Source organism: Lygodium microphyllum, chromosome 27 (genome assembly GCF_053477565.2).
Source record: "Lygodium microphyllum isolate KBCC chromosome 27, Lygodium_microphyllum_v1.1.10, whole genome shotgun sequence".
NCBI classification, from domain to species: domain Eukaryota; kingdom Viridiplantae; phylum Streptophyta; class Polypodiopsida; order Schizaeales; family Lygodiaceae; genus Lygodium; species Lygodium microphyllum.
This window is the reverse complement of record NC_141161.1, coordinates 37,991,872-38,011,299: the sequence shown is the minus strand read 5'-3', so window position 1 is coordinate 38,011,299 and position 19,428 is coordinate 37,991,872. Positions and strand designations below refer to the sequence as shown.

General features: G+C 38.4%; 1 protein-coding gene across 1 annotated transcript; it reads right to left on the bottom strand.

The window, feature by feature from the left end:
* Positions 1-1,890: 1,890 nt before the first annotated feature.
* Positions 1,891-5,533, bottom strand: LOC148012224 (uncharacterized). The gene is made up of 4 exons (XM_087669640.1): positions 5,337-5,533; positions 4,695-5,056; positions 2,588-3,158; positions 1,891-2,363 (listed from the first exon to the last, which is right to left on the bottom strand). The coding sequence occupies exons 1-4, from the start codon at positions 5,456-5,458 to the stop codon at positions 2,228-2,230; spliced, it is 1,191 nt and encodes a 396-aa protein (XP_087525766.1). The 5' UTR covers positions 5,459-5,533; the 3' UTR covers positions 1,891-2,227.
* Positions 5,534-19,428: the final 13,895 nt, after the last annotated feature.

Below are 19,428 nucleotides of genomic sequence, written 5' to 3'. Positions count from 1 at the left end.
TTTACTAGTGCTCCCAATCTTCCACAACCACTACTACTCTACCTCCAACCACTTATCCTTATGTGACTCTCTTGCTTGTAATATCAAATTAGCACATTGAAATTGATCGACCAAAAACAACACCAAGTTTTTTATTGCACTTTGAAAACATCCTATAAGTTTCTCTAGTAAGAGGGGTCATTTTACAACTTCATAGCATGTAAGTATAGGATTTCTCTGAATACCCCTTGAATGCACATAATATATAAGATATTTTATAATAGTGCACTCATCAAGGCTAGAGTTGCGACCAATGGATTAAACCAAAAGTGGTCTGATAGTTGTGCCACAAACATCTTCAAAGCACAAAGGTTCTTAATCTCTTTCTTATACAAGAATTTTTTTCATACCAAAGAATTATCATGTATTCAAATAAGTTATAGCATAAACAAAAATATAGCTCGTCTCTTTGGCAAAAGCTTAAGGGATTTGAGGTTTAAAAAGTAAATAATAATAATCTAATTATGAATGAAATATTTATAGTTTAAAAATATTAACTAGTAATATTTACAATAAATAATAAGTAGTATGTAATTTAATTGTAAATAGTATTTGATAATTTTAAAAAACAATAAATAAGAAAAAAGTAAAAATAGAAATAAATGAATCTTATAACTATCAAATTTAAATATAAATTATTAATTAATATTCAAAATAAATCAATTTTAATATTTAATATTTATAAATGGTAAAAATATAAATAAATAAATATCATAACTATTAGGTTAAATAAATATCTTTATTTTTCATATTCATAAATGATATTTTCTATAAAATATTATCTCATATGAAAATTTAGTGAAAAAATATAATAACTAATGTATTGTATGCCCTATATTTTTTGTATTTTGTGTAAAACATACTTTAATATAATATGGCCTTATAAATATAACCTAGATGATTAAAATGGGGATGAGAAAAAGGATAAGGATAAGGATGAAAAGGGAAATCATGATGAGGGATCCGAGTATAAATCTGCTATGAAAGAAGGTTTTTATATTTAACAAAATGACTTTGCAAGTGTTTGATGACATGGACACTTTTGGTTATCAATATATACTTTCATCCTCCTTCAATAGTTTGGCTTAATTTTTGTAACCTTGGAGCTATCAAGTCAATGAGAATATATTTTATTTTAAATAATATGAAGTTTTATGCTACATATGGTGCTAAAGCAACATTTTTTTCAAATAGTCTTCAAGATTCACACATTAGGCTTGGGTAAACATGAGATAAGGATAAATTTTAGTTCTCTTTGTTTCGATAAAAATCAACTAATGATCTTTCGAGGTAGTCTTTAAGATGACACATAGAGAGATGAGATGAGATAATCACAATCTTTAAGATGACATAACAAGAGTAATAATCTCTTTGCATTATGGCCACTTCTTGATAGTTGCACAAAAACACATTCTTCTATGTTGATCTCATGAATATGCCATGAATGGTAAAAGCAATACATTTTAGGAATAAAGACGTGAGCCACTTTCAAGGTCTCAATGTGATGTTTATTGTGAAACTTTATGGATTCTTTTATAGTCTTAAATAGCTTGCAATAACCTTAATGGCACTCGTGTCTCAACTTAAAAGGGGGAAATTTTTCTACTAATTTCATTTCTAAATTCTCTAAATCTATCAAAGATAAGATGTCATAATAAAGGATTGTGCAATGAGCTCTATAGAAAGAAGTGCTATAAACATATGCCTTTTTCTTTTGGTTATCAATTTTAGTATTTAGGCCTAACTTACTCAACAAAATATGCAAGGAAAAAGTGGTGTTGCTTTAACACAACAAAACATAGACCTTATTTAGTCATGAGATGTAGTAAGCTCATATGAACTTTTAGTAAATAGAGTTTGATATTTTCCATGAGGAGGTATAAAACACATCATGTCAATAATGTCTTAAACTTTCTTTATCTGGCGATCATTGTGCAATAGCAAATCAATATGTATATGTTTCATTTCTTTCCAATGAATTTTATGAGCATAAAACCTCAACTATACCAAGGCTATGGAGTTTCCTAAAGGTTGAAAGAATCTTAAATTTGTGTTGTGTTATGTTACAATTGTGCTTCACTTAACACCTAGCACAAAAAATATGGGTTTTCCAAGATATGTTCATTAGAACATTGTACTAATGTGAATTTTGAATAATAAGTTGTGAGCAATCATCACACCTTTCAAGCTATGAGCCATAAAAACAATATATTGCTGTGTATGGAGATTGATGCATATCCCCAAATCTTGCTCCATGTGAAATTGGAGGCACACCCCCAGTTGTAGATAGCCTTTGCACATATGACACTTGTGAAACAAAACTCCTGTATTTCACACCAAAGTAACTTATAGGACACTATTTGATTTTCCCATTAAAACCAACTCTTTGAGATAAATAATGTAGTCTAATACTTTTTTAACAAGTAATATCATCTACCATAATGTAATTAAATAAATTTGTTGTGCATAAAATTTTTGCCATCTCCCAAAAACACATTTTCCATATGAACATGTAACAAAAAGAAATAAAACATCAAAATATACTTACTCTTCGCCAGCAAAGGTTGTGGCTTGTGCTAATATCCACGGGATATCTTGGACAGTTTTTTGCACAGATTGGATCAATCTTGCTGTGACACGTCCTCTTGGTGAGAGGAATTCCCAAGTTGGTTGTCCACCCTTTATATCTTTGTGAGGTAAATAGTAGTGATGTCCCAAAGTTGGGTTGCCAGGAAAAGAAGACAATACGGCACTAGCATTTGAGAAGACCCAAGAAGTTCCATTGAAGGTATAAAATTGAAAACCTTGTGCAAAGAAGGATTGTACTAAAGATGGTGTCTTGTCCTCTATCTCTGAAGGAACCATGAGCTTTGTTGGGGTGTTACTAGGTGGTATATTTATTTGATACCAAAAGCGATATTGTGCCTTATAAGGGACTCTAACAAATCCTCCTCCAATTGCACAAGTGGTAGATGGAGCTATCCCTCCGACAGTGTTGAGCCGTTGAGCATATGACACCATGCTGAGGGGTCCATTGCCACTATGAGAAGTGGCCATAAGCAACAAGTTAGCAATGTTTTTCTTAGGCTCGTTACTTGGACTACTTGAGATGACCTTAACTGTAATGGCAAACAACAAAAACATAGTCAATTATCAGGTTTGGACATACCTCCTTACAAAATCCATAGATATTTTGTCTCAACATGTAGGAAATAGCTTGTGTGAAAAGCTCAACTTAAATGGTAATTAGTACAAAACAACTCAAAGCAACATTATAAATAAATTATACAAGATAGCAAAGAGGGTACATGAGTGGACACCTCGTGGAAGACTCTATAGCTTGACTTTCTCTTCCCAAGTCCACTAAAGACCATTAAGACACTCTCCTTACAATGTGTAAACTCTAAATCACATTATATTTTCTCAATTTGAGTCTCAATTGATGCATTGCCACATGTTGGTAGATTTGTTTTTTAATCTTTTTACCCAACCTAAATATAAGGTCACATTTTTCTAAATAAAGACACCTTGTACTAAAGGGGGTTGGTATAATGTACTTGGAACAAAACTTGGTGTCTAGCAATAATGTTACTACCTACACATTCTTAGAAAAAGAGCATCACACAATCTAAATATAAGTTGATGTGTTAATTGATAATCCTAACATATTGAGGAATTAACAAATATGTCATCATTCTAGTTTACAAAGGAGAATCATTGCTTTTCTCAACCTACAATGAAATACATCATTGAATTACATGTTATCATAAATCAAACTAACTTGTAGACCTAAGGCATTGGTTGGAATTCACATACTTTCTAGCCTCCATTTCAAGCTTCCCTACATTACAATATTACATGGATACTTAAAAAGCAAAATGTGGTTGCTTGTGACATGCCATATGAATTTGTCATTCTAGGTTTTTACTTATGAATTTTTGGTACTTTTCTAACTATAAAAAAGTCCCCCTATTTTTTCTTAATCAACTCCCATAACCTCTTTATGGTTTCACTAATTCTCTCTTTTAATTCAGTCGTGTGTGTCTTACTTCCAATTTGGAAGTAACTTCTCTCTCTCTCTCTCTCTCTCTCTCTCTCTCTCTCTCTCTCTCTCTCTCTCTCGTCCCCTTTTACTCTTGTCTTTATGAATTGTCATGTGACAAAAAAGAGGGAAATTTGTATTTCTTACCATTTATGTTTTAAAAAATTCTTGTGAACTACTCATGATTAAGAGGGTCATTTTGCATTTTTAATGATGGAAGTATGATGTGCAAGGACTCCTATAGTTGCACATTATAGATTAGAACAAATGTTAGGTTCTTGTGATGGAGGGATCACATACCTAACTAGGTGTGATTAGGGGCAAGGTATTGCTGGCCCGAATGGGGGGCTAGGAACCCATTGACCCTTACAACACCTAGGTAAGTATCTGTTAACTCAGGAGAAGAAGGTCATGATGTTGAACACTAAAAAGCATCCGGGATGGCAATCCCCCTCCCTCAACCACACCTTGCTAACCTTGCTATGTATGCGTAGCCTTCCAAACTCGTGAAATTAAAGGCTGTGGGGAAAACAATAGCAAAGACGACGCATAATGTAAAAGACTCCTTGCACTAATGAGATTTGGAACTCTGACAAAGTGTGTTGCGACTCACATGTGGCAGTACTGGTAGGTATGGAAGACTCGTTTTGCAGAGGGGAGGCGAGGAGGGAGAAGGTGGGCTTGCCGCCGCCGCCGTCCGGGCGAGGGAGGAAGTAATGGAAGCCCCATCTTTTATTTACGTAAGAATCAGCACTACTACCATTCATCATCATCTGCATCATCGTATCATTCATGAACATCTCGTTCAGGAACATATCATCAGACGTCGACGGGCGCTTCTCCATGGCCGCATACAGCTCAGCTTCTGCGCCCTCGTACACAAACCCAAGCGCAGTCGACGAAGGTGCAGATGATGACGATGAGGATGAGCATCGATATATCTGGACGCCTTTGCCCATGAAAGACAACACGGCTCTGATAACAATCGCAGTTGCAATTGTGTCAGTTAGTCGAATTATTTCAATCTATGATAGTAAGTCACATGTATGTCGTGTGTGTCTGTGCGTGTGTCTGTGTGTGTGTGTGTGTGTGTGTGTGTGTGTGTGTGAGCCTACACATGAAAGACAACAGGGTTCTGATAACAATTGCAGTTGCAATTGTATCACTTAGTCTAATTATTCCAATCTTTGATCAGTAAGTCCCGTGTGTATGTGCGCGCGTGAGAGAGAGAGAGAGAGAGAGAGAGAGCTCTTACACATTCCCATCCGGAGGCACTAGACCTGCATACTGATACTGATCTTGGGACTTAACCAACGTGAAAATGAAGCCCAACAAGGTCGTCCATACTGCAGAGAAGAACTCTCTGTGGACGGCCATTGATGTATCATAGAGAGTCGAGAGAGAGCGCGCGCGCTTGCTCGTACTATATCATAAAGTGAAATCATATCATGGCTTTATGAGGCCGTAGTAGACGGGCAATAATAATGCAAGTTATAGGGTCCTCCTCATAACAACAAAGGGAAGGTCCACCTCTCCTTGGGGTGGCTCCCAAGCCAAGCAAACTTACTTGGTTGCGCACCCATCCATCACCAACATGAACCCACCACAATACCTCCTCATTGAACATCGTAAATAGTACCCAACGTGTTAGGTTGCTATGTATGTGATTAAGCACTACCTAAGTAAAGTGTCTATGATTGAGGAGTACATTTACATCGATATATCAAGGTGTATATATGTATGTTGCAAGTTATGTTACCATCCACTCTTTGTAGTGCTCAGTAGTCTCCTTCATACCTTTCTACAAAGTCGTTGATCCAAGCCTTAGCCATTTGCTTGCATCACCTTGTAAGTCAGCGACTCTAGCCCAGTTCAAAAGTTTCCTTCAAACCTTCCTACAAAGTCATTGATACAAGCCTCAACCATTTGCTTGCATCACCTTGTAAGTCAACGGCTCTAGCCTAGTTCAATTATACTAAGACTTATGGCCTATCAACCTCTGGCCTAGTTCAAATATACTAAGACTTATGGTCTATGTTGATAGGATAACTCCAACTTATGCTATCAATATTAGACATTTCCAAACAAGATCATAATTTATAAATCTTAGCTAGGAGTCCTAAGCAAGTTTTGGGCACTAAGCTAACTCTATGTATTTCTTGAGAATACACCTAGTATTGCTACAAATATGTTATATTAGCTCTATCCTTGTGCAAAAATATGTTTGTCCATTTAACAAATCCATTTTATCATGCTTTCATGTGTCAAACTCTCAATAATCAACCAAAATACAATATGAAAATGTATGTCACCATTGAAGATTTAATCAGTCATAACATATAGTTTTTAATATGCATGTACGAAAAGCTAGGCCGCTTCGCAACAAGCAAAGTAGCAGCAACTTCACTCAATAATCTATTTCTCATTTTTCTTTCTCCTCTTTTCCCTCTCTTTCTAATCTCTCTCTCTCTCTCTCTCTCTCTCTCTCTCCACTTTTCTTCTTTCTTCCCTCCCTCTCTCCTCTCTTTTCCTTCTCTCTTCCTCTTCTCTTTTTTCCTTTTTTTTCCACTCTCTCTCTTCATTTTCTCTTTAATTTTTTTTCTTTTCTCTCTCGCTCTCTTTTATCTTTCATCTTTCTATTATTCTCTCTCTTCTTCTTTTCTTCTTCTTCTCTCTCTCTCTTCTTTTTTATTCTCTTTTGCTTTAAAAACTTATCTTTCCTTTCTCTATAATTCTCTCTCTTTCTCTCTCTCCCCTTTTCTTCTCCCTTTTCTCCTCATTTTTCCTTTTTTTCTTCTCTCTCTCTCTCTCTCTCCTTTCCCCCTCTCTCAAAAAATGTTTACATTTTTTTTATTCTCTTTCTTGTTTTCCCCATCTCTCTCCCTCTTTTTTTTTTTCTTCTTCTTCTCTCTCTCCCCCTCTCTCCTTGCTTCTCTTCTCTCTCTCCCGCCTCTTCTCTCTTTTTCTTCTCTCTCCCTCTTTTTTTTTCTTTTTTCTTCTTCTTTCTCTCTTTAATTTTTTTTATTTTCTCTCTTTCTTTTAAAATTTATATTTTCTCTCTCTATAATTCTCTCTCTATGTGTTGAAATTCTCTCTCTCTCTCTCTCTCTCTCTCTCTCTCTCTCTCTCTCTCTCTCTCTCATTTTTTCTTCTCCCTCCTCTCTTCTCTCTTTTCCTTCTCTCTCTCTCCTCGTTTTCTTTTCTCTCTCTCTCTCTAAGTCAAAAACTGTCAAAAAATATTTAATTTAAAAAAGACTATTCTCTTTTCTCTTTTCCCCCTTTCTCTCCCTCTTTTTCTCTTTCTTCTTCTTCTCTCTCTCTAATTTTTTTTCTCCCCAATTTTTCTCTCTCTTTACATTTTATCTTTAGTTTTTTTAATTTTTTCTCTCTCTTTCTCTTAAATTTTATGTTTTCTCTCTATAATTATTTATTTGTATTCATATTATCTCTTCTATTTCTTCTCGCTCTCTCTTCCCCCTCTCCTCTCTTTTCCTTCTCTCTCTCTCCTTTTTTCCTTTTATTTCTCTCTCTTTTAAATTTTATATTTCCTCTCTTTTCAATTCTCTCTCCTCTTCTTTCTTTTCTTCTCTTTCTATCTCTCTCGGTTTTTTGCTCTCTCTCTCTCTCTCTCTCTCTCTCTCTCTCTCTCTCTCTCTCTCTCTCTCCTCATTTTTCTTTTTCTCTCTCGCTCTCTTTTCTCTCTATATTTTTTTCTCTATTTTTCTCTTTCCTCTCTTTCCCTTTCCTCCTATTTCCTCTCTCGCTCTCTCTAAGTCAAAAACTATGTCAAAAGAGGTTTAATTTTAAAAAAACTATTCTCTTTCCTCTTTTTCCTTCTCTCTCTCTCTCTCTCTCTCTCTCTCTCTCTCTCTCTCTCTCTCTCTCTCTCTCTCTCTCTCTCTCTTTAAATTATTTTTCTTTTTGCACTCTCTAATTGTATATTTTCTCTCTCTATAATTGTCTCTCTCTGTGTTCATAGTATATCTTCTCTCTTTCTCTCTCTCTCTCTCTCTCTCTCTCTCTCTCTTTAAATTATTTTTCTTTTTGCACTCTCTAATTGTATATTTTCTCTCTCTATAATTGTCTCTCTCTGTGTTCATAGTATATCTTCTCTCTCTCTCTCTCTCTCTCTCTCTCTCTCTCTCTCTCTCTCTCTCTCTCTCTCTCTCTCTCTCTCTCTCTTTAAATTATTTTTCTTTTTGCACTCTCTAATTGTATATTTTCTCTCTCTATAATTGTCTCTCTCTATGTTCATAGTATATCTTCTCTCTCTCTCTCTCTCTCTCTCTCTCTCTCTCTCTCTCTCTCTCTCTCTCTCTCTCTCTCTCATTTTTCTTTTCATCTCTTTCTATTTTAAATTTTGTTTTTCTTGCACGCTTTTCTCTCTATAAATTTTTTTCTTCTCTATCTATTTTCCTCTCTTCGCCTTTCTCTCCTCTGATTTTCTCTCTCTCAGATTATATATTTCCTCTCTATCTCTCTCTCTCTCTATCAAAAACTATGAAAAAAATATTTAATTTAAAAAAGACTATTTGCTTTCCTCTTTTTCCCCCTTTCTCTCCCTCTTTCTTCTTCTTCTTCTTGTTCTTCTTTTCTTCTCTCTCTCCTTTTCTTCTCTCCTCTCTCTTCTTTTATCTCCCTCTCAAAGTGTGTGAAAAACTATCTCAAAAATGATAAATTTAAAAATATTTTTAAAATATTTATTTAAAATAAAAGTATAAATTAAACATTTTAATATAATTATGAGAGAGAGAATTTTGATTTTAAAAGAAGTTTGATTTAATTAAAGAATAAAGAGGGAAAATAAAGAGAGAGAAAGCTTAGGGCCTATACATGAGAGGGTGCAATTTAATTAAAAAGGGAGGGGAAGAGAAAAGGAGAGATTACACGTGATAGAGAGGGGAGGGGGTTTTAATTTTACAATTTGAGGTTTGGAAAATGGGAAGCCCTTTGGAGGTTTGGGGCTATTTTTTCTCCTCTCACTCTCCTCTCTTTTCCTTCTCTCTCTCTCTCTCTCTCTCTCTCAATTTATCATTCCTCTCTATAATTCTCTCTCTTCTTCTTCTTCTTCTTCTTCTCTCTCTCTCTCTCTCTCTCTCTCTCTCTCTCTCTCTCTCTCTCTCTCGCAAAATTTATCATTCCTCTCTATAATTCTCTCTCTCTCTCTCTCTCTCTCTCTCTCTCTCTCTCTCTCTCTCTCTCTCTCTCTCTCTCTCTCTCTCTCTCTCTCTCTCTCTCTCTCTCTCACATTTCAATCTTGACCATATGGGAGCTTCTTATAGATCCTCAAAGCTTTGCATGCAAATGGCAATACATGGTAGTGTAAAATTACATGCAAGTTGCTTAAGATGATATTGAGTTTTATCGTGGTGTAGGTATTTGTTGGTGAATAGGTTTTTTGTGAAAATTACATTGTGCCTTCCTAGAGAGGCTTATGCATGGTTTAGAGGGTTGTGTTTGTAGAGATATCTTTTCTAGTGCCTTCCACAAAGATTAATCATTTGTGAAGGCACCAGAAAATATGCTACATGCTTGGATATTAAAATAATCTACCATGGATAATTGAGATACTAAGGAGAATTTGAAGAGTGAAATGACTTTGTGGTAGCTTCAATTGACTTGAGCTCTTGGTGCAACAACTAGTGTTAACCACAATATGTTTAAAAAGAATTCTAATGATACATGTGGTTCTAGACAAGTCAATCCTCTTCAATTCAACACTTTAGTCCTCAAACATTCTCCCTTTGTCTATATGCACTTTGTTGTGGTAGGACCTCAACATGTGTTTCCCCCTTGTTTCTTTTAACATTGATGTACAATGGACTAAAAACATTACAGTTCACAAGAGGATATGGAAATCATTCATTGCTCACACAAGCATACCCATCCAAACCTGCATAAACCTCTTTGGGAAGAGGTAATGTAATTTTCTCAAAAAAAAAACAACCAAAAAACACTTCTACACCATGAAAAATCTATATCTTCTTTAGCAACTCCAACACAACAATATCAATGATTCACATCATCTCTAATGACCACATTTTCACACACAATGGCCACACATGTGCTTAAGAAAGCACAATTTGAAAGTGGAATTTCACATGAACACTTTTAATTTTCTCATTGATACTAGCGAATCTCATCACGAAAAGGACCACAAACTAGAAATCTTCTAATCACAATAATACACAGAGACAACATTATGTATCTTAACCATAATAGTCAAGCATTTATCAAAATATGGTATACCGAGTATCCTTGGTCTTCCATGGTCAAGAAGTACAAGCTCATTCAAATCAAAAGAAAAGATTAAACACAAACCATAAAATATTCAAATCAAAAGAAAATATTAAACACGAACCATAAAAGATTCAAGTTGGAATATATACTTCAAAGTGAAAAGCAATGAATGATCCAATTGTAAAAACTATTATTGATAATCCAATAGTAGTTATCCATGCACCAACATTGGAAGATTGTATCGATTTCTCTTTGCAACAACCTCTAAGGAAAAATACAACAATCTAGTTGTGTCCGAAGTGCATTGATGACCCTCCAAATGATGTCTCTAATCATGAATATGGCATTGAGTACACAAGGCCATGGGTTTTTTGCTCCAAGGTATCGACCCTTAAAAAGTACCACCTCCAAGAAAATGTATTGTGCTACTGACATCAAATTAATGAGCTTGCATATTCTATTTTGCTATCAATGATTATTCTTATGTCCCACATCAAACAAACCTATTCCACAATAAGACTATACTACTCCTTAGTATAAGATGGCTACTAGTTTTACATGAGTAGTGTCACGAATGGGGATTTTCTCGAGCTACTATGCCAAACACACACACTACACACTTCCTCACTCACGAATGCAAGAAAAGAGATGGAGGCCAAAGTGTTTTTTGCTAGCTTTTCTTTCTTCTTCCATACACAATGCAATGTACATGAAGTTTAAATAATATACAACATAGATGAAAGTTGTTTATTAAGTTAAACAATGTATGATTGACTATACTAATTAACTAGTGCTATAATTATACCAGCTATAGGTAGGTGTAACTAACCAAATATAATAAGTATAAGTCACTAGTCATGTGATGATCATAATGATCAGAGACATGCTAAGTATAGATGTACAAATGTATCTAAATAAGAGGTCTATCATCAACGTGTGCACGTGTTGAGCTTGCCATTTCAACACTCCCCCTCAAGCTCAACTATGCCTTTGAAACTCTAATTAAGCTTCGAAATTTTCAAAGCTTCTCTATACACCATGCCTTTGTAAAAATGTTAGCTATATGATATATATGTGCTAATGTATACCAAGTCAATCTCTTCTACAAGTATCTTCTCTCTCTCACAAAATGGTCATGCACCTCAATGTGCTTTGTCCTAGCATAGAATACTAGGTTCCTAACCAACTGTATATTGCTCATGTTGTCACATAGAATGAGAACTCAACCATTTCCCTGCACATCCAAATCACCCAACAAGCTTTGTAACCATACCACCTCACACCCCGCCATAGCAGCACCTCTATACTCAAGCTATGTACTCGATAAAGAAATTGTTGATTGTTATTTTTAATTACTACATTATCAAGGGAAAACATGAATCTCTTGATAGATCTTCTATCAGACTTGCTACTAGCCCATTTGCATGTGTGTACCAAAATACCTGCAAATCCTTACTTGCCTCATAAAAAAGTCCGTGTAATACAAGATGGAATTCATATCCAAAGGAGGATTTCTAGGTACTTGTATAAACTCACAAGTCCAACAACATAGTTCAGATCTGAAAGGTGAGAAGGATTAAAGCTCGCTTGGAAGAGCTATGGCAGGAGAGCAAGAGCAAGAAGGAGAGAGAGACCAAATGGGAACTCCAATAGTTACAATGTGTGACCGGGCCTTCCTTTATTCAAACTGTCACTAAAAGAATAAAGAATAAAGTGATGGTGACGGGCGCCCGCCACCTGCAGTGTGTAGTGGCAAGTACTGTCAATGTAGTAATACACGGGCGGCTAGGCAGAGGTGCCTTTACCCCAACAACCTCCCACTTAAAGGAAAATCTACCCCAGTGAGGAGTGAAAAGAAAAAGAAAAGACAGTACAATGTACAAATGTATAACAAGATGAGAAAAAATGTCATCTCATCCAATGCCCATCAATGTCCTGAGGAAGGCAAAGTGCTTAGTAGTGAGGCTTTTCGTGAGCAGATCGACAGGATTTTTGCCAGTGGAGATCTTGACAAGGTCAACAGACTTGTCCTCCACAACCCCATGTATGAAGTGATACCTCACCTCAATGTGTTTCGTCTTTGCATGGAAGATTGGATTCTTGGCTAGCTAAATAGCACTCATAGAATGTGAATGCAGCGTGGGTATAGAATCAATCCCAAGATCATGAACCAAACGGGCCAACCATATGGCCTCCTTGCAAGCCTCAGTGGCTGCAACATGCTTGGCCTTAGTGGTAGAGAGAGCGGTACACTTCTGAATCCTGGACATCCAAGAGACAGCATCTGCAACATAGGTGAATACATAGCCAGAAGTGGACTTCCTAGTATCTGCATGTCCTGCATAATCGGAGTCTATGTACCCCACAAATCTAGTATCCTAGCTGCCATAGCCAATACACATATATGTTGTGCCTTTTAGGTATCTCATAATACCCTTCATGGCATCCCAATGTTTCTTGCCAGGTGTAGCCATATAGCGTGCCACAACACCAACTGCAAAAGAAATATTTGGACGAGTGGCTATCATGGCATACATCAAACTACCCACAACTGATGCATAAGGTATCTTGGCCATCTCAGCCCTTTACTCATCTGTCTACGGACAATCAGCCTATGAAACCTTCACATAATAAGGTAATGGACAACCAATAGGCTTTACATCCTGCATGCGGAAACACTCAAGGACTTTATGAATGCACTCCCTCTAGAAGAGATAGAGTAGTCCCTGATGCATGTCGCGCTTAATGCACATACCAAGAATGTGAGAGGCCTGTCCCAAATCCTTCATCTCAAAGCTCTTCTTCAACCGAGATTTAAGAGCATCCAGCTCATCATGAGCTTTCCCTGCACTCAGCATATCATCTATATAAAGTACCAGAATAAGCAATGAGCCATCACGGGCTTTTTTCATGTAAAGACACCGATCCATAGCACTCCTGCTATAGCTCTATGACTACATAAAGGCATCAAACTTATGATACCACTTCCTAGGTGCCTGTTTTAAGCCATAAAGACTTTTCTTCAAATTGCACACTAGGTGTTCCCTACCAGGTTCTGCAAAGCAGGCTGCTCCATGTATATCTCATCATGAAAATCCCCATGCAAGAAGGCAGTCTTGACATTTATCTGATACATGTCCAAGCCAAGTTATGCGACTAAGGGCAAAACCAAGTGTAGGGTGGTCATTTTGACCAGAGGAGAAAAGACTTTATCAAAGTCAATGCCATGCTCCTGTTTAAAATCCTTAGTAACAAGTCTTGCCTTATAAGCGGGCTTGGGGTTGCCAGGGGTACTTTTCAGCTTTTACACCCATTTGCATGGCAAAGCCTTCTTGCCGTTAGATAATGCAACCAAATCCCAAGTCATGTTCTTATGTAGGGAGTCCATCTCAGATTGCATAGCTCTCTCTCAAGAGTGATTGTCACCCCCGTGCATAGCCTCATCATAGGTGAGAGACTCTCATGTATCTGTAACCAAGACATAATGCATTGAGGGCTCAAATCTATCAGGCGGACGTCTAGATCTAGTAGACCATCTCACTGCAGACTCTGCTGCATATCCAACACCCTGGCCATGTGTACCAGCTATTGTTGCATGCTGTCCAACTGGTTGTGCAAGAGCACGGGGCTCCTCTTGGAATATAACCCTACATATCTCAACCACCTTCTCAGGATGCTTATGCATCTTGTCTTCATGGAAGACTACATCATGGTTGCGAATGACTTTTCGCACTTGCGGATCCCAGAGGTGGTAACCCATCTTGCATGCATCTCCATAGCCAAGGAAAATGCATTTGACACTCTTAAGATCCAGCTTAGTGCGCTTGTCTTTGGGCACATGGCAGAATGCCTCGCATCCAAATACACATAGATGTACATAAGACGGCAAAGGTTTCCAAGTCCATACCTCCTCTGCAACTTGAAAATCCAAACCACTGGAAGGTGATCTATTTATGGCATGCACAGTTGTACTGACTGTCAAGATTGTGGGAGAGAAGGAAGGAGTCTCGCTTGAAGCTTTCTTGCTTGCACAATGGGGGAAGACACACAAGGGTGGAGGCTGAAAACAGTTTTCCTCTTCTTAGTTGTGTAAGCCAAAAGAACTCAAGTACAAAGAAATAGAAGAACCCTATATATGGGTCTCAAACCAAACTCAACTAACTAAGGTGGCATACTAACTGAGCCACGAACTAGAGTAGATAAGGATAGCTATCATGTAGCTATTATTCATGGGCGGTGTACCAACCGCGTCTGCAACTGACAAGTCGGTGACATAAATGTACAACGGTCACCCTGGCGTATCACGAGTGGAGCTCGATATCTCAACACTCCCCCTCGAGCTCAATCCCAATTCCTGCACACCAAGCAGGTCTCTGAACTTGCGCAGCTTCTCTGCGCCCAATGCCTTCGTGAATATGTCAGCTACCTGATCCTCTGTGCTGACATAAACTAGATCAATAAGACCTAGTAAAACCCTCTCTCGCACATAGTGATAATGCACCTCAATGTGCTTTGTTCTAGCATGATAGACTGGGTTATTTGCCAAGTGTATACTACTCATGTTGTCACAATAAATGACAACTGGCCCATCTGTAGACTGATGCATATCATAAAGTAGCTTATGCAACCAAGCTACCTCACATGCAGCCATTGCTGCACCCCTGTACTCAGCCTCTGTGCTCGACAAGGCAACTGTAGGCTGTTTCTTGCTGCTCCAAGTGACTGCAGCACTCCCAAAAGAGAATACATATCCACTGGTAGATCGTCTATCAGAAATACTACCAGCCCAATCAGCATCAGTGTATCCATGCAACTGTATCTGAACCCCAGTCTCATAAAATAGTCCATACTGCAATGTGGACTTCACATACCTAAGTATGCGTCTAGCCGCATCCAAATGTGGTTTCCTTGGAGCCTGCATAAACTGACTTACCAATCCAACAGCATAGCTCAAATCTGGCCTGGTAATAGTCATATAAATCAAACTTCCTACTATGCGTCTATACATAGTAGGGTCTTCTAGAAGCTCACCTGCATCTGTGCTCAGCTTCACATTTTGCTCCAAAGGAACTGAAATAGGCTTACAGCCTGTCATTCCATATTTGGACAGCATGTCCAATCCATACTGCCTCTGCAAGAGCTGTATCCCACTTGGTGATCTAATCACCTCAATGCCCAAGAAATAACGCAGCTCTCCCAAATCCTTCATCTCAAACTTTTGCTTCAATAGCATTTTCACATGAAGGATATCTTCATCACTGTCACCTGTCATAATCAAATCATCAACATAAATGACAAGCAGCATAATACCTTTCTCTGTCTTTCTCACATAAAGTGAGAAATCTGCCTTGGAAATCTGAAAGCCAATAGTGACAAGATACTGTCCTATCTTGTCAGACCATGCTCTAGGTGCTTGCTTCAAGCCATACAAGGCTTTCTTCAACCTGCAAACAAACTCAGGATGAACAGCATGCACATAACCTGGTGGCTGCTCCATATAGACCTCTTCTTGCAAATCACCATGCAAGAAGGCATTCTTTACATCCATCTGATGTAAAGACCATCCCTTTGATGCAGCCATAGCAATGACTGCTCTTACGGTTGCCATCCTTGCAACCGGACTGAATGTTTCTTCATAGTCAATGCCATATGTTTGTGCATACCCCTTGACTACTAATCTTGCCTTGTATCTGTTCACAGAACCATCAGCATTGTGCTTCACCTTATAAACCCACTTACAGCCAATTGCATTCTTACCTTTAGGCAAAGGTACTAACTCCCATGTAGCATTTGCTTCCAAGGCATCCATTTCTTCATCCATGGCTTTCTCCCATTTTTCTTTTCCCATGGCTTGCTCAAAAGATGTGGGTTCTGGTTCCTGTATCACTTTGACCATATATGCATAGTGAATGGCTGTAAATCCATCATATTTCAGCCTATCCACAGGATACCTAGCTCTTGTAGACCTGCGCAAAGTAGGTTCACTCCCAGGTGCTCTCAAAACATCCCTGGTCTTCCTTACTCCAGGTGTAACAATAGAAGGAATACCCAACTCATCATCAATGCTCTGTTCTGAGCCACTGGATTCACCATCCACATAAGAGTGACCTGCATTCACATCAAACATGGGCTGATCAACCTTCTCTTTTCCTTTTCGTGATACCTGCATACCACTATCTGCATTGCTTTGAGAAGATTCTCCTGATCTCAATCTGCCTGTCCATGGCGAAGAATGTGAACCACTGCTAGAGGACGCTCCAGGTCCACTAATATTTTGTGACTGCTGCTGTGAATTCTGTGTAGCATTACCATTTTGTGCATCTTCATCATCAATCACATTTACTGGTTTATACCAGCTACTCATCTCATCAAAAACAACATCTCTGCTCACTGTAAACTTACGAGTAGAAGGGTTATAGCATCTATACCCTTTTTGCTGCAGAGAGTAACCAATAAAGATGCACTTCTCAGCTTTTGGATCCAACTTGGATCTCAGCTCATCTGGCACATGTACATAGGCAATGCAACCAAAAATTTTCAAATGAGAAATATCTGGTTTCCTACCAGTATACCTCTCCTCTGGAGTCATTCCATGTATTGCTGCAGTGGGAGTCCTGTTCATTATGTAGACTGCTGTAGCAACTGCTTCAGCCCAATAAAAATCTGGCAAGTCTTTTTCATTGAGCATGGCACGAGATACCTCTCCAATATGCCTGTTTTTCCTTTCTGCAATTCCATTTTGTTGTGGGGTATAACTGCATGAATATTGCTGCTTTATGCCATGCTCCTGCAAGAACTTTGCAAACTCATTTGAGAGGTACTCTCCCCCTCCATCTGACCTTAGGCATTTTATCTGCAAGCCTGTTTCTTTTTCAACCATAGCTTTAAGAGTTTTGAAATGCCCAAAAACTTCACTTTTCTTTTTCATAAAATACACCCAAATTTTTCTGCTATAGTCATCAATAAAACTGACAAAATAATGACAGCCTCCAAGAGATGCAGCTTTAGTTGTCCACACATCAGAGTGAATTAATTCCAATGGCTTCTCACTCTCTTGAACATGTCTAGGAAATGGTTTCCTTGCCTGTTTTCCAAACTGACAGGCTTCACATACCTTATGCATTTCTGCAACCTTGAATTTGGGCAATCCTGCAACAATATTTTGGGCCTGCATTGATTTAAGTCGCTGTACATTAACATGACCAATGCGTTTATGCCAGATATCAATATCTGCAACTACACCGGTCCCATGTGCAAACATTGCTGCACTCAATTCAGACATGTCTGCATCCAATGTAAACATTCTGCCCTTCTTCTTTCCTTTTGCTATCAAGCGACCTTTATTTTTCATATCCTCAACAAAGCATCCATGAGGATTAAATCTGACCTGCAAGCCCTGTTCAACCATTTGACCAACTGAAACCAGATTCTTGGTGATATTCGGGACATGAAATACATCGGACAGGTATTTCTTTTTCCCATCCTGCATAGACAAAGGAATTTTTCCAATCTGCACAATCGGATGTGCAGTATCATCACCAGTCTCCACAAATCCTGGTTTTTCCATTTTCCTTGCATCCTCCATCCATTCTGCATGACCTGTCATGTGGTTTGATGCACCTGAGTCAACGTACCATACACCATTGCTTTCTTCTGCACTTGTCACAGAATTGTTCATGTGCTGCACCATGAACAAATGCTCATTTCTGTCATCACCCTGTCTGCTAGAAGATGCATAATTCCCTTGTTGCAGTTTTCCATTCATGATGTCATTCTGCTTTTTATAGCAGTCTTTAGCCATATGACCCATTTTACCACAATAGTAGCATTCAACATTACTGTTTGCATTTTGGCCTCTTTGCCATCCACCACGACCTCTTTGGCTCCCCCTGCCTCTAGAGTTACCACGTCCTCCTCCATAGGACTGGTTTTCTTGTGTTTGCTGCATATTCTGATTTCTACCACGGCCTCCAAATCGGCCTCCTCTACCTCTGCCTCTACCTCTTCCAGCATTTGAGTAGAAGACAGCTTCTTTTGAAGTTCCTCCTGAAGAAGATGCACCACCATTTCTCTGTTCCTCAGAAATTAGAAGAGCAATCAACTCCTCAAAATCAGGAAATCTTTCACGAACTGAAATGGATGTCCGAAACTGTGCATAATCCTTTCCTAGACCATTCAAGGTCACGGAAACTAAATCATCATCTTCCACTGGCGACCCAATGGAAGCAAGTGCATCTGCAATCTTCTTCACCTTCATGTGGTAGTCGTTGATGCTCATACTTTCTCTTTGCACATTATGCAACTCTTGCTTGAGCTGCATTTTCCTGGCTTGCGTATTTGTGCTATACATTTTTGACAAAGTATCCCATGCCTCCTTTGGCGTACTTGCATCCTGAATATGCACAATCATAGAGTCTGAAATACTGATAGACAGCCAATACATAACTTTCCTGGCTCTCTCATGCCATGTTTTAAATGCCTGCATTTGTTGTTGATTGGGAACATCAGGAAGAACTGGTTCTTCTTCATTTCCTGCAACAAATTCCCAATATCCTTTTCCCATAAGGAAATTCGTCATTCTAAACTTCCATGCCTGGAAGTTGTTCTTGTCAAGCTTTTCAGTGACAATCTGTGAAAGAGAATCAGATGCCATTACAGAATACTGCAAGAAATTCTGTTACTGCAAAAAACACAGCTTCACCCTCACAAGGGCAAATCTGCAAAACTGGCGAAAGTGGTATTTGACCACACAGTCACTTCCTAGTGACGATTTTGCATAAACAGGAACCAAGGATGATTCTGAAACTCCCAATGTCTCTGCGCACAAGCATACGATGCAATTTCTACAGTAACTTTTCACCGACCTGTAGAACAGTGGTCGCACAGCATAAAACTGAGCCTTTTCCTGAGTGCGTGCAGAAAACTTCCGTCTGCAAAACAGGCCCCGAAATGGCCTCAAATCAAAAAAACAAGGTCGCCAAGGGCAAAAGCCCTCTCCCGTAGCATATACCGCCCTGTTGCTTCACCGCGAAGGGCGTCTCAACCTGAGACAATGCACTCCTGTACTTTCCGGCTGTGCTACCTGCAGAGATCTGCTCCCAAAACAG